Source organism: Fukomys damarensis, unplaced genomic scaffold, assembly GCF_012274545.1.
Source record: "Fukomys damarensis isolate Sample0158 unplaced genomic scaffold, DMR_v1.0_HiC HiC_scaffold_27, whole genome shotgun sequence".
Lineage (NCBI taxonomy): Eukaryota > Metazoa > Chordata > Mammalia > Rodentia > Bathyergidae > Fukomys > Fukomys damarensis.
Window position 1 is genome coordinate 45,587,933 of NW_022900939.1, and position 20,236 is coordinate 45,608,168.

A 20,236-nucleotide genomic window follows, 5' to 3' on the forward strand; every position below is an offset into this window, starting at 1 on the left:
AAAAAAAAAAATCAGACCCCCAAAATTTAAAGACACAGTCCAAAAATGGCCATTTGAAATGAACAGACATTCCTCAGATGAAGAACTAGAAATGGCAAATAAATATATTAAAAATGTTCAACATCACTGGTCATTGGAGATATGAAAATAAAAAGAATGCTGAGATTCCATTTCCAGAAAGAATTGCTGTTATCAAGAATGAACCAATAATGGTGGAGGGGCTGTAGGAAAAAGGAACCCTTCTCAACTGCTGGTGGAAGTGTAAACTGGTACGATCACTATGGGAATATTCAAAAACTAAAACTAGAGGTTCCATTTGACCCAGCTATTCCCCTCCTTGGTATCTTCCCGAAAGAGTTAAACAAACCATGTTTATAGCAGCACAGTCTGTAACAGCTAAAACTTAGAAACAGCCCAGATGCCCATCAATGGATAAATGGATAAAAAAAGATGTGGGTTTCTAAAAAGTACAATGGAGTACTTCTCTGCTAACAAAGAAGGATCATCATGAGACGTTTTTTGGTAAATGGATGCACCTTGAGACAATACTTTTAAGTGAAATAAATTGGACAAACGTTTAAATACTGTACTGTTTCTCTTGTGTGAGAAACTGAAAGATTAAATAAGGACCAAAATGGTTGATCTGTTTTGGGAAGTAAGAAGAAAATGTTCAACTGGAAAGGGGAATGGGGAGGGGCAGAGGAAAGGAAGGAAGGGAAAAGAAGAAAACATGGAAACAAAGCTTTTCTAAATAAGCAGGGGAAGAAGGGTTGAAGGAAGAGAAGGAGACTAGGGAAAAAAGAACTGAGATATATTATGTACAGATACAAATTCCCTGTGATGAATGCGATCATTATGTTTATCGAAAGAGTACCAATAGTTCATTAAAAAGTCTATCTTCTATATTTATGTCACATTTTCTTTCTAGAGTCCACATGAGCATCGCCCTGACTTCTTCACCTCCCTCCAGAATAAATCGACCAATTTAAAAGGTGTCTGAGATTTCTGTCTCCCAGTGTGTTCATCAGATTAAAAATATTTGCAGTACAGAATGAATCATCTCTCACTAAAATTCTCCCAAGTACTGACATTTATAAAAGGTAGTGATGTTAAGTATTTCTGCTAAGAAAAATTAACAGGTGAAAAGAACAATGATTTTTTTCCAGAATACTGCCTACTCTTAGACAATACCTTTATCTCCTCCTCTTGCCACACACAAAACTAAGATGCAGTATTTGATAACTTTTAAAAAATGGCCAGCCTTATTCAATACATCTACCAAAAAGTCACTGTGAATTCCATAAAAAAGAAAAGAAACGAGAAAAAATACAGCAACTGGCTGATTCTTCTGGAGGCAAAGATACTCCTCATGTCCTGCAGAAAAAGTAGTACATTTTTTTCTCCCTCACACAATCTACTACGAAATTGACATTCTCATTTTGAGATTTGGCATAATTTCTATGATAACAGAAATCTCCTTAAATTTACATCACAACCTCAAGTTACCGTAATTGGACCTAGGGCTCGAAATTCTAGCCCAGTCTAAGTCAAGCTGTCTTGACAATAATACTACTTTACTCCAGACGATTAATTCCAAACTACCTGTGGAGAAGAGGAGGAGGAGGAGAAGGAGGAGGAGAAGGGAGGGGGAGGGAGAGGAAAGAGAAATGGGGAGGGGACAAACCATTTGGAGTTAAATTTATTACACTTCTCAACAACTGGGATTTAAGTCATTTTAACATCACACGGAGGGGGAACCAGAAGGCAGGCACGCTAGAGAGCTCTTCACATTCAGGACACACCAGTTACACTGGCAGCACAAACACCAAGCTAGGCTCCACTCCTAAAAAACAAAGCAAGTTCAGTGTATTCCCCGCAAAACTTCAGGCTTCACTGGGTTAAGGACACATCCAGGGAAAGCAGGCGTATGCACACAGCGTAACTGCTCCCTGAGCTACTCCCTCTCACACAATCCCAGGAAAAGAGCACAAGCTAACAGAATGCAAATGACTGGGTTCACTTCGGCAGCATATGTACAAAATGCAAATAACGGTTACTTCACAGGACTCACATTTTCTAGTCCACCTTGTATTAAAAATGTTCTGTTTAGCTAAATGAATGCATACTGAAGCCACATTCTTAACTGTAATAAATGAGGCCACATTCTTAAGTGTAATAAATAGGACACACATGTGTAAATACCAAGTAGTTTCTCTGGTGTGAGAAAATGAAAGTGTAAGTAAGGATTAAAAGGTATAATAGACAATGTGAAATAGGAAGGAAAGGTACAAAGGGGAAGGGGAAGTGGGAGGGGTAGGGGAGAGGAAAGAAGGGAATGGAATTAATACGAAAAAAGGAAAAAATGAAAACAAAGTCTTTGTATATAGGGAGTAGAGGGGGTGAAGGGAGGGCAGGGAAATGGGGAAAAATGAGAACCAAGATAAATTATGTAAAGGTACAAATTTCCAATGATGAAAGTAACTGTACTGTATACCTAAAATGTACTAACAAAATTAATGTTTAAAAGATCTTCCATTAAAAAAATTTTTCCAAGCCAGGCGTGGTGGCGCACACCTGTAATCCCAGCACTCGGGAGGCTGAGGCAGGAGGGTCACTGTGAGTTCGAGACCAGCCTGGGCTACATAGTGAGTTCCAGGTCAGTCTCAACTACATAGTGAATGGGAAACTAGAAAAAAAAAAAAAAAAAAAAAAAAAAAAAAAATTTTCCAGAACACAGAACACAGAAAGACTCACTTGGAGAGCCTCAATTTCTTCACTGGGAAAATGTAGATGGAATCAACTTTCACTGATTGCTGTGAAAATAGACCAATGTAGGTTCAAACACAGTGCCTAACGTGCAAGCAACAAGATCTTCAACAAGTGATGGTCACGTACCTCAAAGGGTTTCAACAGCCCTCCACATCCTGTCCTATTACTCCTTCCCAACGACCCAAACTGTTTTGATTACCAAGATTATTGTATCAAGTGATCAGCATTTTAATTGTCTTACATGAGTTATTTTCCTTTAATGCCTTTAAAAATATTCACTAAGTACCTACTGTGCCACACACTGTCCTACTTTATTCTAGATACCAAGGATACAGAATTCTCGAGACAGATAACCTGGTTTTGTACACAAATAAATGTCCAGAAAAAAATAGACTAAAACCCTTAAATAGCACACCAACTAACTGAATGTACTAACCTTACTTCAAATGATTTAAATTATAAAATATTATAGAGGGGACAGACTATATAAAAATACTAATATTTTAAACGTTTTCAGCAGCATAATGTTACTGTAGCTGCTTTTTCCAAAGCACTGTATTTCAGAGACACATGCTAAGATAGAGAGAAAAATCACACTATTTCTGGCCTGTGCTTCAAAGTAATCCTAAGCAAAGGGGGCATGAGGAACAGAGTGAGGTACAGATGAGATACGGCCAGTTAGCAAATGTTTACACTGCATAGAGTGTGTGCAGCTTCACGATGCTGTTCTCACGGCTTCTATGTGCTTGATGTTTTCCATAAAATAAACTTGAAAACACCATTCCCAGGTGGGCGTGGTGGTGCACACCTGCAATCCCAGCACTTGGGAGGATAAGGCAGGAAGATCACCACAAGTTCAAGGCCAGCTAGAACTACATAATGAAATCCTGGCCCCAAAACAAAATAGTATTTCCACGAAGCCTCATTTGAATGATGGTCAAACAGGTGACGCATGCCTATAACTCCAAGTACTCAGGAGGCGGAGGCAAGAGGAGCTCCAGGTCACAGCCAGCTTTGGCAAGAATGAAATGCCCTCTCAAAACCCAACCGAACAAGTGTCAACAGTGAGACAAAATGCACAGCAAGTGAGATGGTAAGTTATAGGAAGAAAACGAAACATAACAAGATGCAGTGGAGCATGCCTGTAATCCCAGCTCTCGGGAGGCTGAGGCAGGTGGACCATACCTTCAAGCCTAGCCTGGACTACAAAGCGACACTGAATTCAAACCCAGCCTGACTCTGCCTCAAAAAACCAAACCCAACCACCCAAAAGGACGGATGAATGGAGAAGTCATAGAGAGCATGGGGAAGTATGGACGAAGGAGCCTGTGACTGTATCTGCTCTCCAGTATCCCCTTCTAACTCCAAAAGGATGTCACATAGGAAAGGCTTTCTAGTCAGAGTACCTGCAACAGTGATGCGATCCTTCTAGAGCTTTCAATGATACAAACAGCACACGGTGGCACGAGAGCCACAGGGTCACCACCACTGAGATAGGAGGTGTACACTGAGTGGGGTCCTAGAGAACAGACTGCCACTTTTTCTCTGCACAAGAGCGCTGCATCACTAATGCACTGAGCTCAAATGTGACATCATCTCGTCCTCCAAGGGTCACTAGTTCACTTGTTGTGCTCTTCTGAGATGAGGGCCGTAAGGAACCCCAAAGGGCAGACAGAAGCAAGGACACTGCAAGGGCCCAGGTAAGAGATGGCAACGTCTAAGACCATGGCCACAGAGAAGAAAGCAGCTGGAGTCTGGACATATTCTGCAAACAGGGCTAACAGGACTGACTGCTAACCAAGTGTGGACTGTGAAGGGAAAAGTGACAGACAATGTCAAAGGTTTTTGCTGAGCAACTGCAAAGTAGTAGTTGCCATGTTGAAATGGGAAAGACTGTAGGAATTAATGGTACCAGAAGACAGGGTCAGGAAGGGAGGGCATCAAAAGTCCAGTCTGAAACCTTAAGCCTAAGATGTAAAAGACAACCAAAGCAAGTAAACACAAGCACACACATACACATCTGCAATCCCAGCCCTCAGGAGGCCGAGGCAAGAGGGTCATCAGGAGTTTGAGGCCAGCCTGGGCTACGTAGAGTTCAAGGCTAGCCTAGAATATACTGCAAGATCCTCTCCCCAAAGCACCAAAAAGTAAAATAAATAAAAGTCCAGGATCATAATAAACTCAATTAGAACCATACACATAATAAGTGTAATAGAATAAGATGAAATCTTCAAAAATAATTAAGCAAATACAATCAGTGCATTCCCAAAAAGTTCTAATAATTTAATTTTTAAAGAATATTTATTTAGGTCACTTAAAAATATAGGTCTTATATAAAGAATGTTAAGAAATTAGCAGAGCAGGGCAAGTATATAAGCATGCTTGCAAGCACTGTGTACTGAAAATGTCATTAACAAATACAATCAAAAAAGTTTAGATATCAATCCTAATAAAGTCTCAGATATGCAGGCAGTAATGTGATACCTACTTCCTGCAGGGATAAACACCGCCAGAATTCAACACCCCGATAAATGTACGAGTAAATAATCACGCTCTATGAACAGATCCAGATTTTAGGAAATGAAAACTGAATTATGCACCCTGGAAAAGTCGAGGCAGAATCAACTCTGAAAACTCCTCTAAACCCCCAGATGACCCGGGAGCTAGGAAGGCACTGATCTGGGCCTCCTCACACAGGTGCACAGCTGCCGCCTCGGGGTCCATTTAGCCACTTCCCCCACTGGTCGCCCTTAGAGAACTACACTCGACAGGCCAGACTGTGCATGTGGGAGCGGCCTACGCTCGGGCCAGGAGGAGGGACAGCAAACCGGAGCCATTCGGGAGGGAGGGATCGGAGCTACCTACCCCTCTCTCCCTCCCCGACTGACCCAGGACCACACTGAGCCGCTGGAGGAGACAAAGAAAACACCGCAAAGCACAGTGGAAGGAGCTCCAGCCGGGTACTGTAGGAACCCAGGCCCACACTCACTGACCTCTGGCAGGTCAAAGGGAAAGACATTTTTTAGAAGCAGGTTCTCACTCAATTGCTGAGCTCGAAAACACTGCCTCGCTTCAGCAACCCCAGGGCTAAGGTTACAGGTGTGAGCCACACTCCCCTGCTAAGAAACATCCTTCTCACAGTCATCTGGTCTCTTCTATCCCTCTCAGCTGAACCTAACCCTAACTAAAACTATGGTCAAAAATCCTGTCATGGTGACCCAGCAAGTCACACCTCGAGAGGAGGGCAGCACCACTGCCACCAGGAACTGAGAAATTCAGCTTCTCCGGCTCAAGAGCTCCCCCTCCCGGACAGAAGACAGCCTGAAACAGTCACCCTTGACCAGCTAGCTGATCAACCGACGCAGCCCACTCCAGATTTAAAGATGCAGCTCTCTGTTATCAGAATTATTTTTGTTTCAGCATCCTCAAAATACAGGGAAGTAAAGGGCTCAGAGATTTTATTCACTTTTCTTCTTTACAGAAAAAAAAAAACGTTTAGAATTATGGAGTTAATTAAACAAGAAGATAAAAGCTCAACACTGCATTTGCTCAGAGGTCCTTGATTGACAGCCTTTACACCAAAATTAAGAAATGAGGCCCTCATCATGTTGCCAGGTTAAGTGAACTCCTGGGCTCAAGAAATCCTCCTGCCTCAGCCCCGAGCAGCTAGGACTGTAGGTGCACAACACCAAAATTATTTTTAAATTACAATGTAAAATAACACTTTATGAAAAGTTGTTCATAAACTACCTCAGGTTAGTAAATATTGATGCTTACACATATAGTATACAAACGTTCCATGATTATGATAAATTATGTACGTGTGATCAAGTTGGAAAAACAACTATCACATTAAGAACAGTAGTTATTGCCAGGGATTTAGCTCAGTGGTTCCGCTGCCTACCTTGCAAGCACAAGGTCCTGAGTTCAAGCCCCAGTACAGAAAAAAAAAAGAATAGTAGTTGATAAAATAGCAAAAAATACTAGCTGTTTTGCCCTAAAGACTTCCCATGAAAACATATAAACATCAAATAATTTCAAAATCACATAATGAGAACAAATCTTTAATAATGTAAATAGTTCTGGAAGTGTTAAGGATTTATCAGTAAGGCTTCAAGTTGTACACACTAACATGATAAACAATGAGATTCTAAACTGAGACCGCAGACAAGGTAAGAAAACAAATTCTGATTACCAAGCCTGGAGTGCAGATAAAGAATGAGACTGAAATGAATTCAGGAAAAAAGGAAAAGACAGACCGTGAAGATGAGAATCCAGAAAATAAAACCCAAGATGGCCACTAACAAGCATTTCATATATTTTCAAAATGTCTAAAACACTTCTTTTTCTTATTTCCCCACAATAATACTGGGACCCACAGCTCATTCTATGATTCTAAATCAACAGAGGCAGGGGTTCAAAATGCATTGAAAGCTAAGCTGTTAATTTACCCGTTCCTAATCTTTCCTAAATAAGAAAAATAAATTCAAATTTAAACATTTTCTGAACTGATTTTGTCATAACTGTATACAAGTTAAGGTAACTAACTATATTATATACAATTTTGTAACTGTTAGATTTCCTTCAACAGTAACTACAATTTAAGATACTTTTAACATCTGAGTTGCCCTCTCTCCAAAATACTGTCAACCATATTTTAGTAACTTTACATTTGCAAATGATAAAAACAAAGTCTCCTAATTCCAATTTTGACTACAGTCATATTATAGCTTAAAAAAAAACACCCTGCTTCTCTCTTGCAATCAGAGCACACCACAGCAGGCGGTAGTAGGTAGACCTACAAGTCAGCCGTAAAACTAGTTGTAGACTAGCTTTTCAAACTAGTCTTACAATGCAATTTCTTTCACACATGCCATTTCTCCTACTGAAAAAATTTAAAGCTATTAAAACTACCATATGTAATCAAATTATTAAATATCATTTCAAATAAAAGTATCTGTATAAATTACTGTTCACTCAAGCCTGAACATGTTCTTCCCAACGGCTCCCTGTAAGAATCTAACAAGCCAACAACTTGATTTCAACCCAAAGCAGAGTCAAGCCAGATTTCTGGCTGCAATAAATATATGTTGTTTAAAAAAACTAATGTTCACTCCCCTGATGTGCACTCTACACAAGGGGACATCATCCTCTCTCTGTTCTCTGAGATGATTACCCACCAGAGTTTTGCAACCCCTCCAGCAAAATACTTCCATCCTAACCTCAGTCTCTGATCAGAGCAAATTAGCCTGACCAGAAAAAGAGGGCTTATTAGATTAAGCAAGTATTGAACAACATCGTTTTGGATAGCCTATACTTTGGGGGAGGGGGGTTTGAGACAGAGCCTCACTATGTAATTGAGACTGACCTGGAACTATGTAACTCAGGCTGGTCTCGAACTCATAGCAATCCTCTTGCCTCAGCCTCCCGAGTGCTGGGATTACAGGTGTGCGCCACCACACCAGGCTGGATATCCTATAAACAAGCTTCTTTGTAAGCGTCTCAAGACAACTTACCTCACCTATTATATAAGTATGTTTATTAATTTATGACTAAGGTAGTTAGTGCCAAGATAAAGAGTCTGTAACAGAAGATCAGAACTAGCAAAGTACTGTATTTTAGGAAGAAAGGTGTCAAAATAACACAACCAACACCAATAGCTCCAGCTCAGAAATCTTTTGGGAAGTACTCGAAATAAAGCAAATAGAGAAGAGTACAGGGTAGAAGACACAGATCAAAGAGTTCCAAAGAAAGCCAGGCAGCAGTGACAGTAGTGAAAATGGCAGCAAGGAATTCTGCAATCCTGCAATAAATGGAAAACAGCAAGGATAACCACTGGACAATATATCCTGTAAGAAAGAACACAGAAGCTTTACTTGCAAGTTTGCATTTTAAAAGTGGACTATAGGGCCAGGCATTTAGCTCAGTGGTTCCTCTGCCTGCCTTGCAAGCACAAGGCCACGAGTTTGAGCACTGGTACCAAAAAAAATGGACTATAAACCAGAAATTCTGCCAAAGAGATCTTCGATTAAGTCTGAAACTACAAGGCTTCATGCATTTACTGCTGTTGATTAGGATGGCTCCCAAAGCCCTTTGAGAAGGTTGGCCGTATCTTCCACGGGGACAACAAAGCACTTCCCAGTCAGAAAAACACCTCTACAGACCCCGGAAGTTACACAAGCTCCTAGCAAGCCTGGTAATGAACAATTGATAATGTCAAGCCCAATACTCCAGACAGGAACAGTGACAGGAAGAAACATGCCTTGAGGGCATCCTGCCAACCTGCAAGACCCTACCCACTGCAGGCTCAGGAACAAACTCTCAGCCTTCCTTCTGAAAACAGTGTTCCTGGGCCCCCTGCCTGAGAAGGACCTCCCAGAGAACTGGTTCCCCAAGATGCACCTCACTGCACTCAAGAGGCCACTGCAGCCATGGTCCAAGGAAGCCCAGCTACTGCTCCCACTCACAGCAGACCATAATGATGTCATCCACTGATGCTGGGCTTACTAGCATGCAGAATGCAGGTTATGGTGTCTGAGGATCTTCCACCTACATTCCACAGGTAGACTTGGAAGGCCAGGCAAGGAGTCCGAGCACAGTTCCCAAAGCTGTGACAAAGGTGCAGTGGTAACCCGGGAAACTAGAGAGGCCAGAACAGAGTGTCTGCCAAGGACAGCTACAGGACAAGAGCGGATCCAGCCGGAGAGAGGCCGTGTGGCTACAAGCAGCAGGCACAGGTCCAGGCTGTTCCACATTCCCCCCACAGCTTGCCCAGGTGCCAGACACAGAGCTAGAGTTTAATGTTTGTCCTGCAGGGCTTTAGCCTTCCTTGGTCCAATTTCTTTCCATCCTACTGTTCCTCTTTTGTAACGAGAATATTTACAAGTCACTAATTTTCTTTCTGATATTTCAGGGGCTCACAGCTAAGAGTCTGAGTCTCAGAAGACTTAAGATCTGAACTTTTAAAAAATACTAAACTGTTGACACTTTGGGAAAGGGATTATTGTTTTTCCAGTTATACCCAGGATAGCTGCATTATGTCAGGTGGAATTCAAATGTGCTGTTGTCTTTATATGGAGATAAAGTAAAGTTTAAGGAGATGCATTTGGGTGTGAAGTGGTGGACTGTGACCATTAAACCTGATGTACCAACTTCCCTGGATTAAGAAACACTTAGCAAATTAGTAAAGCAAGTTCCTGGACGTGTATGGGTGGCTCGTGGAGGCACAACCACGAGAGCTGCGTCTGAGCCCTCACCCATTCCTCTCTGGCGGGTTCCTCTGCTGTTTCCCAGCCACCATGAACTAACCAGCTATATACTACCATGCCCTTTCCTCCATGAGGTTTTGGTTCAGCCTGCTACAGATCGAATTTTAAACTGTGGGTGTTGGGTACTACATCTCAGTGACAAAGACGACTAATATACACACTTATCCTTTGTGTTCTTATTGTCAAAATTTACTAAATACCAAAAATATTTACTAAATGTTTGGTGCCTACCAGAACAAGATATAGATGTAACCTGGGTCTTCATGGAGGTAAAGTATTAAATTTAATTTTTTATCTTCATTATTTGAAATATTTTGAAAGTCCCTATGAATCACTTCTAGGATTAAACACAGTTAACTTCAAGATCTACGAAAGGAGTAAGATTAAACCAACTTCCAAAATAATAAACCAAACTATTCCTGTATTCATGGTTGCTAACAGAACATACAAGACTCCAGAGACCAATTCTGTCATTCCTGGCACAGAACGCTCGCAGCATGATCATGTTGTTACCCCAGATCCCCTTGCCTCCCCTAGTTTCCCAGAGTCAATACACAGGTGTCCTAGACAGACATTTAAGAACGCAGCAGGCTGAAATACAGGGAAGAAACAGTACAGAAAGTGTGTTGCTTTTGTAGTGAACAGGAAGCAAGCCTGCTCTTCAAGCAAGAGGAAGGGGTGAGGAAGCGAATATTACTGCTTCATTCCTCAAGGCTGCTTGCTGCAATCACAGCCCTGAGAAATGGTCCAAGAAGTGTGGTGAGGGCCCTCATTCTTGGCTTACCCAGCAAGGGAGTTAGGGACACTCAAGACCAATGGCAAAACCACCATCCCAAAAAGTGTATGTTAATGCTTTTGCATAACTATCCTTACTACCCTCCTCAGAAAAACCAAAAAAAAATTATTCCTAGTCTAAACTTTAAGCTCCCAGACGACGGCAACAAAGTTATTCTACTCAAGTTTGTATATGTGGCAGAAGAGAGATTCGATGGATGAATATAGCTAAAAACAACTAATTTTTAACAAAATACTTCAAGTCAATGTTTATATAATTAAGCCACAATTTCTTCAACTGTGAAATGAGGGGAAGTTCCCCACCCTGAATCAACATTTCACCTGATAGAGGTAGAGGGATTTGCAGGTACAGGTGCTAGCGCCGCCTCACCTGAACTCTAGCAGCACTTCCGCCCGAAAGACTCACTGGCCAGTGACTGTCCCCATCATGCCCCAGCTTTAAGAATTATCAGTGCATAATCAGCCTCACCTACAAATGTTCTTTAAAAGGGAAAGAAAGAACTATTCCCTTTGTTCTTTTTTAAAAAAAATTTTAAGAAGTCATCCTAATTTTGTTGACTACAACACGAATAAAATTTGAGGATTAGTATGAAGCCTTGATCTTATCCATACTCATGTACCTAGAGGCAGAGAAGCTCAATATTCTATTCCAGTCTGAGTTCTGCATCTTGCTGATTTGTGAATCTGGAAAACTCATCACCCTGGAAGCCTTCACTCAGTGGGCTATAAAGTGGAATGAGAGTGTGTATTTAAGCTCTTAGGGTTCTTGTGAAGATTAATGAGGCTTCGCTGCAAGTACTTCTGTACAGTACTTGGTAAACACACTTGTTTTATTTCATTTTATTTTTTGGTACCAGGGTATCAAACTCAGGATCCTGGGCTTGCAAGGCAGGTGTGGCGCCACTGAGCTAAATCCCTGGACCCACACATACTGTTTTATAAAGTTCCTATGTATTTTGTGAGAAAAGAAATGTGGGTTTTCTTTATAAACTATCTCTGCCAGCAAACTCACCTTTTAACTATTTTTTCAAAAATTCTGAGACTAAAGTTACTTGACAATAAATATAAATTAGCAGTTCAAAGAATAATTTATCAAGCCAGGGATTTAGCTCAGTGGTTCTGGCGCCTGCATCACAAGCACAAGGACCCGAGTTCAATTCCTGCCCCCCCACCAAAAGAATAATTTCTCATAGCCCCAAATTTTGGTACCTTTTTGGGCTGGTGAATTTTATGTCAACTTGGCTAGGATGTGGAACCCAGTATTTGGTGAAACATCAAAGGTACTTTCTGGATAAGATTAATATGTAACCACACACTCTGCATGAGAGATCACCTCCCCCAGTGCACAGGCCCCATTAAATCAGCTGCAGCCTCTGGAGACAAAGGACGGCTATCCCCTGGGTTAGAGAATTGGGCTCCCAACCTGAGTGCCTTCTGCTCAGGCTGCGACACCCAACCTCCCTAGGTCTCCAGCCTGCCATACTACCTGGCGTATTTTGGCTTAGTCTTCATAATCATGTCACCAATTCTTTCAACAAGTCACTTTCTCTCCCAGTAAATGCACAGCCCAACACACGTACACGATTAGTTCCTTTTTTCTGGAGAACTCTAATACAGTACACCTGTTAACGCTGTGAAGTATATTAATAGCTCTATTATCTTCACAAAACAACATTTCTAACCGTTAAAAAGATCTTGAAAGCAAAGAAATAAATGCAAACTAACCTTGGAAGAAATAACAGCTTAAAACTCACCACTGACAAAGCAATAATGGGCAGGATTCCAAAATCCTTAAGAACTACTAGGTATCAGTAATTTTATATTAGGGTTGAAATAAGAGTCACTGGTTTAACACAGCAAGCTTTATACATCTTTATCTTCTCTTACTCCCCTAAATCTCATTAAAATGGGAATAAAAGAATAAAAGCCAAAATCTGTATCAATAAAGATAATAAAAAGAAGACCAAAAGCAGATGAAAGATTTTTAGAAGATGAAAAGAAAGCTAAATAGCAGACACTAATACAATAGCATGAAAAAATGAGGGCTCAGAATCAAAGGGAGCTAAAGTTTAAAAGAGAGTAACTGTCCAGCAAGCTCTCCAAGCCTCCAGAAATGGAACAGAGACTACAAAGTGAGTGAGGCCAGAGTAGGAAACCGACTGCAGCCTAAACACTGCTGGTCCGCGCCCACTCTTCCCACTCCATCAACGACAAAGGTCTACAGTCAGCACAGAAGTCACTTCCTACCCCTAGGCTGACACTGAATAAACTGGAGGAAACAGTACAGATCCTAGTCAGATGCTTCTGTTCTGTTATCCAAAAGTTCCCAAAGTATCCAGCTAAAGCCATTTATCCCACAGCACAACTCAATTTCCTACTTCTCTCAGTTCAAACACAACCTATCAAAGATAATGAGACATTTGGGGAAGACCCGAAACATCATGGAAGGAGCAAAGTAAGCAGATTAATTTAATTAATAAAGGATTAATTAATTCAGAACACGAGATCACACATCCCTCTAACCAGACTACTAGCTAAATGGTATGAATAAAAAGAACACAAGAGTTTGAGGAATGGTGAACTAATTTTCAAAATCAAATATTGAAATATAGAGAAACATGACAATGCCTCTCTGAAAACACCCAACACAAAATAGAAAAGATGCAATAAGAAACGTGAGCCAACATGTCTACTGTATGTGTTCAGAGAAAAACAAAACTTCTCAAAGCTGAGTCACTCACCAAATTCAAAGGTCCCCTACATGACCCCTTCAAAAAAGTGAAAAGCAAGCCTACAGACATCACTAACTTGTCAGATCACCAGAAGACAAGGAAAACCCCAAGGGTGGTGTGCAGAGAAGGCCAAGGCAAAGAGCGCGAGACTTTATCAGGCAACCCATGGGCAGCCCCAGACTCTACAAAGCCAACCAGCAGTACCTGAAGCGGCAGAGAGAAAGTGAGACCTGGCTTTGTGTTCTCCACAAAAACAGATCAGTGGTCAAGTAAGGATGTCATCGAGCAAAACACAAAAAAACAGAACAGCTGCACAAGTAAGACAGAGCAGAGAGCACTCGGCTGACAGAGGTGCAAGAGGCCTAGAAAATGACAGAGGAACACACAGGAGACGGAAGAATGGATGGAGACAGAGGAACGACGCCCAGGAAAGCAAAAAGAAACAGGTTCACTCATCAGAGCCCCAGGACACCTCCAGCCTTCCCAAAAAGCAGCTGTTATGAGGAACAGCACAGAAACCAAGTTTTTAAAACTGTTGTGGTCATCAACTCAAAAGGATAAAGCTGTGCTTCTCTCAGCCCAAGGTTATTTTTCCTGCTTGGGATTTTCAGTGAAACAAACAATAGGCTTCAAAAAGACAATGTAATGAAGGTAAATGCTAAATGATAAGAAGAAACTAAGATATGAGAAATACAGTGATGGAAAAGAAGGTTAATTTTATTTCACATTTTAAATTAAAAAGACCAAAAATTAAATAGTCAATGCAAAGTAAAATATACTTGGTTTTATCATACATCGAGCTAAGGAAAGCACAAGTAAACAGAATCAAGCAGAAATACAAGAGAGAAAACACAAAATATATAAAATAAACATAAACTGGAAACCTCTAGCCTTGGGCCAAAATTATCTCTCTGAATTTAATGCATGATACTTTAGTGCTTATGTTAAAACTATTATTTGTTTCATCTTTTTGAGTTTAATTTTTTAGGGGGTTTAAAGATAACTTACAGAAATGACTAATGGAAAATACCTGTTTTGAGAAGAACTGACAAATCTATAGAAATGTCTAAATTAAGTAAGGCTCAAACACAGAAAGCATAAGATATAAGATGGCAAGAAACAAAAGGAATAACAAAGCAATTCACATGGTATCATCACACTGCTTTTAAGCTGTATTTCATTTAAAGAAGCAATGAAATACATTAAGGCCAAAGTAAATATTGAATGGCATTTAACAGTCACATTAATCTTATAGAAATAAAACTTTATTCTTAAAGTCATGCATTTGTTTAGAAAATCATTTAAAATTTTCTAATATTCAATGAAGAGTATGCACTTTGACTATATTTTAATAGTATCTGCATGACTTTTCACATATTAAATCTGTATTTTCTTGTTTTAAAAGGTATTCTGAAAAGTCTGGACAATGGTATAAGAGATACCTCTTATATCAAAGAAAACAAGTTTCAAAACACTAACAAACAAAAATTGAGTTCCCGTACAAATCATGAATTATAATTAATCTACACAAACAGCTCCCACACACCTCCCAAGAAAAAGTACAAGTACTGAAAACTGGATTTGACTGGACTAGAGAATACTTGCTATGCTTCGAGTTGGTGCATTATCCAATTGAAAATGTTGTCCATGAAGCAGCATGGAGCTAACTGAAATTGCAAATGTCTTCTAAATTAATCTCAGTGACACACAAGGTCACAAAAGTCATTTTTCCAGAACAAGTGTGGTATATTTCCCAATATTACACTCAAATTCAGTCTCTAATGATGGAGCACCTTAAAACCTCAAAGGCACAATTCCAAATTAAAACTATGTGCACAAGAAAGACAAACATGCACATTCTCACTCATGGGAAGTTACAAGTGTGGGTACCACCGGAGAAAGAGAACTGTGGTCACTGAAGGCTAGGAAGGTAAAGGGGATGGAAGGCAGAGGGACACTGACTACCAGATACTAATACAGTCAGATAGAAGAGCCAAGTTCTAATACCCTACAGCACAGGAGGGTAGCTTTAGTTTACAATGATTTACTACATAAGAAGCTACAAGAAAAGAATTCCAAGTTTCCCAACACAAACACTAAGTGAGGAGCTCTGAAATGCTAATTAACGAGTATTACACATTCTATACATATACCAAATTATCACACTGTACCCCATATATAGGTATATTGTCATTTTAAAATGTGTGTGCCAAAAAATGGGACTAAATTACATGAGTGCTAAGAAAGTTGTGAAACCAGTCAATTTGTATTATGTTCCGAAGGAAGGCAGAACAAGCTAAAATTCTTTTTTTAAGATTGGAAAATGATCACAATGTGCATGTTAGCAGATATTATCCTTTACATTTGCAGAAACATTTAAGTACATGATATAAATCAATTCTTAGCAAATATGAAAGGTACCTCTAAGAGTTCAATGATCTTTTAAATTTGCTTAATCTCTGAAAACCACGCCATAGGAGCAGTGTTTCTAACTTAGTGAGTAACTCTGCAAGCCATGGCACAGCCGGAAAAGGGCATCTTGGTTTCACTTAAATCCAGCGTGTACAATGCTGTGTGCAGAAAAGGCTGCTCTCGGTGCACACATCTACAGTGTGCGTCACTGGGCAGTGCACTGGGCAGTACTGGCCTACATAGTGAAATCAGTCAAGTTACAGTCACAGAAAATTTCAATGTACTGCATAAAGAAATGACTTCTAGGTGGCACATGCCTACAAAGTACTCCCACCACTCTGGGACGCTGAGGCAGGATGATGCGAAGTTCAAGGCCAGCCTGGGAAACCAAGCAGCTTGGCAAGACTTTGTCTCCAAATTTAAATTTTAAAAAAAGCTGTAGCTCAGTGAAGGCCCTGGTCCCGATCCCACCCCTCCCCCATACAAAAAACACAATGAATGCCAAAACTCAAGGTCAAATATTTCAAACCCAATATTCATCTGTTTCCTTTCTTTTACAATGTATTCCTGGGCAGCACATCTTAAAATTATATGCAAAGTAGTACTTTCCACAGTTAAAAGCATTCTGTAAAATAATACCACACAGTCAAAGAGGATCAGGGCTCTACAGGCTGTTCTCTCAAAAACAATCAGCATCCCAATTTTTGGCATCTCACAGTACTAACAGTAATTTTGTTTCTTACTTTTATAACTTTTAAAGCTGTGGTAAGACTTGTGGAGGCAATGAAACAATGCAAATCATTCAACTATTGGAACAAAAAAGTCACCTTTTAACAATTACAAAAAGCAATCTAGTTCAGCATAACAGAAAACAAAATATAGCAGCTACTGGTCTGCTGATTGCGCTGGGAAATCATAACCACAATTCACAGCTCCACCTGTCCTTAGGAATATGGACATTTCCCTATTTGGCTTCTCCAGTCAAGGCTATTAGTAAAAACCATATAGATTCAAGTAAAAACCACCAGGTAAGAACTGTGTGTTTTTACTTTGCAATAAAAAGCTGAAGTAATTTATGAATACCTGAAAAGTTATTGTTGGCCAAGCATGGTGGTGCATGCCTTCAATACCAGCTCTCAGAAGGCTGAGGCAGGAGCACTGCTGCAAATTCAGAGGCCAGCTTGGGCTACCTCCTGAGTTCAAGACCAACCTGAACTACATAGCAAGACTCTGTCTCCAAAAAAAGAAGTTACCATCCAAACATTGTTATTAATGGTTACAATAAGATTTCTTCTTTAAAAAGCTGTCCTAAATCTGATTTTCCAAAACAAAAAATTAAAAAATTTTCAAGTGTTGTACATTTGGTGGTCATTAGAAAATGTGTAGGCCTTTTACTGAACCAAATATTCCAAAAGAACTTTAGAGCCAGGGTAGTAGACTGGCAGCATAGTGCCTGCCTGGCAAGCTCGAGTTCCTGAGTTTAATCCCCAGCACCAAAAAACAACAACAAAAAAAGACCTATGAACTAATTAAGATAAAACCCCTGCCTAATAGCACAAAGAAAGTTAAATAATCAAAACTGAAGAGCTTTATCATTATTGTAAGCTTCTTCATATAACTGACAACTTAAAAACACACATACTACGCACATATGAATATAGTTTGTTCCAGAATCTAAGATAAATAATTACAGCAAACAAATGTTAAGAAAATTCAGAAACTAATGCTATATAAGTTGAACTTTAAAACAGAATCAGAAACAAGTACTAATAAACTCAAAAAAGTTAAATACTCTAATGAGGGGGTTTTAATTCTTCTAACAGGAAAGGAAATGTTAACCAAAACTGAATACTTTCCACATCAATAAAAACTCAACAAAAATCAAATTTTAAAAGAGGACACTAAGTAGGAATAGTTATATTACTAGAGAGTCGAAATAACAGGCTGATACCTGTTCCAATTCCAACTCCAGATTGTACCCCACATCCTGGTAGAAGTATGGAATCAATGTGTGGCGTGGTGGTAGACTAAACTGGGAAACATCGTCCACACGACCAAGACTGTCTACAGTGTTAATAACAACAATAAAGATAGTTAGAACTACTGTACTGACACAAGGACCAAAGTAAAAAACTTAAAACAATGTATACATAAACAAAATTTTAAAAGCTTTAGAACATTTAGAATACAACAACAATGTAAGCCTATTGGATAACACAACAAAATGTACATAATTCAGATACATAATTAGCAAGCAATTCAAAATCCCCCAGTATTGAAGAGTGGTTAAAATGAGAAGATTCCTGGTATTAGAAGCTAAGGCCTTCAGGCAGAGTAATCTGACACATTCGTGGGTCAACCACACACCTACTACATAACTAAAAGACAGAAAATGTTGAAAGGTAATGAAAAAAAACTGCACTTAAGGTGGAGTCTAGCATTACTGAAAAACAAACCAACATCACATAAACCCGTGGATTACCTTAGGGAATGGTAAGACTGATCTACCTTTATCTAACCTGAACTTCTTTTTTTTTCCCCAAACTCAACTTCTAAAACAGTTACTACTTCAAAGTTTATAGTAATTTCTTTGCTATACTAACATGACACCAGAGTAATTTCTAATTCAGAATAGTTTAGTCTTACAGAAAGTTAAAAACCTTCTTTTTTCCTTCTTTATTTATTGCAGTACTGGGCACTGAACTCACGGCCTTCTCACTGAGCTACATCCCCTGCCTCTTTTTTGAGACGAGGTCTTGCTAAACTGCCCAAGCTAGGTTTGACTTGTGATCCTCCTGCCTCAGCCTCCCAGTGCTGGGATTGCAGATGTAAGCCATGCGCCAGCTACAGTCCTCATTCTTCCTGTTATTCCAACCACTCGGAAACAGTGCTGTCCAACGGAATGTAACAGATCACATGCATTACTTCAAGCTGTCAAATAGCCCCTGGCTCAAGAAAAACCAAAATAATCCCGGACTGTTTATTGTCCTGGATACCCAGGAGGCTGAGGCAAAAGAACTGCTTGAGCCCAGGAATTCTGGAATAGGCAACATAGACCTGGTCTCAAAAAATAAATAAATGCGAAATTAATTTTATTTAACCAATATCCAAAATTATCACTTTAACATGTAAGCAACTTAAAAACTGATGAAACAGTTTTCACATTGAGTCTTCAAACTGTACTGTGCATTTTACAGCACATTGATTAGGACTAGATTTGAAGATACCAACAGTTACCTGTGGCTAAGGGGTTACTTTACAAGACAGCACCAGTCTAGAGTTCTTTCTCCGGTTTTAAGGCAGATATATAAAATATCATACAAAACTGGAGCAAAGAATGTACCAGCTGTGTAGCGCTGGGAAGGACAGAGGCCCGATTCCCAACCTTCAAAGCCATCCCTGCCTGCTCGGGAGAGTCCGTTTACACTACTGCACCAACATCCTCATGAATAGCAAGGGCGGGAATCCTCAAAGAACTCCACTCTGGTGACAAGTCCTGTGTCCCTCTCTACCTACATCTGTGATACTCTTAAAGACGACTCTACACTCCTTGGAAGAAAATTCATTATAAAGTCTAATTCTGATGCCTGGAAAAGCAGCTTTACATTCAAAGGAAAGAACCCTAATTCACTACCCTCATCGTTCAAAAAGGAAAAAAAGTTGCTGAAAATTCTTTTCATTTTTAAATTGCAGACTAAAAAAAAAAAAGTAAGAATTACCTGTTGAACAAGGCATCTGGACATTGGGGTCATTGCTATCCAAAACAGGCAAACAGAACTGGTTACTCGCAGATCCTAGCATAGGATCCTTATCGCTGAGCATGTTCTTCAGCGAGTCCTCTAAGACATTTTGACTTGCACTAAAATCCTCACAGACTTCATTCTCCAGGTTGGATCCTAGAAATAGGGCATCATCTAAGTGTTCAGTAGGAATTAAATGATTAAATGTATCAACTATATCCATGAAGACTTCTGTGTGTCTTTCAACCCTATAGAAAGACAAAAAAAATACCATAAGAAATAAAGCTACCAACTGAAAATCACCTATACCAAATTATTTTAATAGTTTTGAGTCTAAGAACACACTTCTGAATTTGTTTTAAAAAAGTCCTCACTTTTTTAAAAAGAATATACATTGGAAATGTGGAACGAATCCTTACTAAATTATCTTTATCATGCATGTATTATTTTACCAGAAATCCTACAAAATGTTTATTCAATTCATTATTTCTAGGTTTAAAAAAATCATGTATAGTTCATT

General features: G+C 39.7%; 1 protein-coding gene across 4 annotated transcripts in view; it reads right to left on the reverse strand.

The window, feature by feature from the left end:
* Phf3 (PHD finger protein 3) overlaps positions 1 to 19,964 on the reverse strand; it is a 58,998-nt gene extending 39,034 nt beyond the window's left edge. For 2 of the 4 annotated variants that reach the window (XM_010617871.3, XM_010617870.3), the window contains exon 1: positions 19,696 to 19,961. In XM_010617871.3, the coding sequence (XP_010616173.1) occupies positions 19,696 to 19,939 (244 nt within the window). In that variant the 5' untranslated portion in view covers positions 19,940 to 19,961. Of the gene's footprint in view, positions 1 to 17,927; positions 17,947 to 19,695 lie in introns of those variants that run through there. The other 2 variants (XM_010617869.3, XM_010617872.3) reach the window with 2 other exon arrangements.
* Between the last annotated feature and the right edge of the window lie 272 nt (positions 19,965 to 20,236).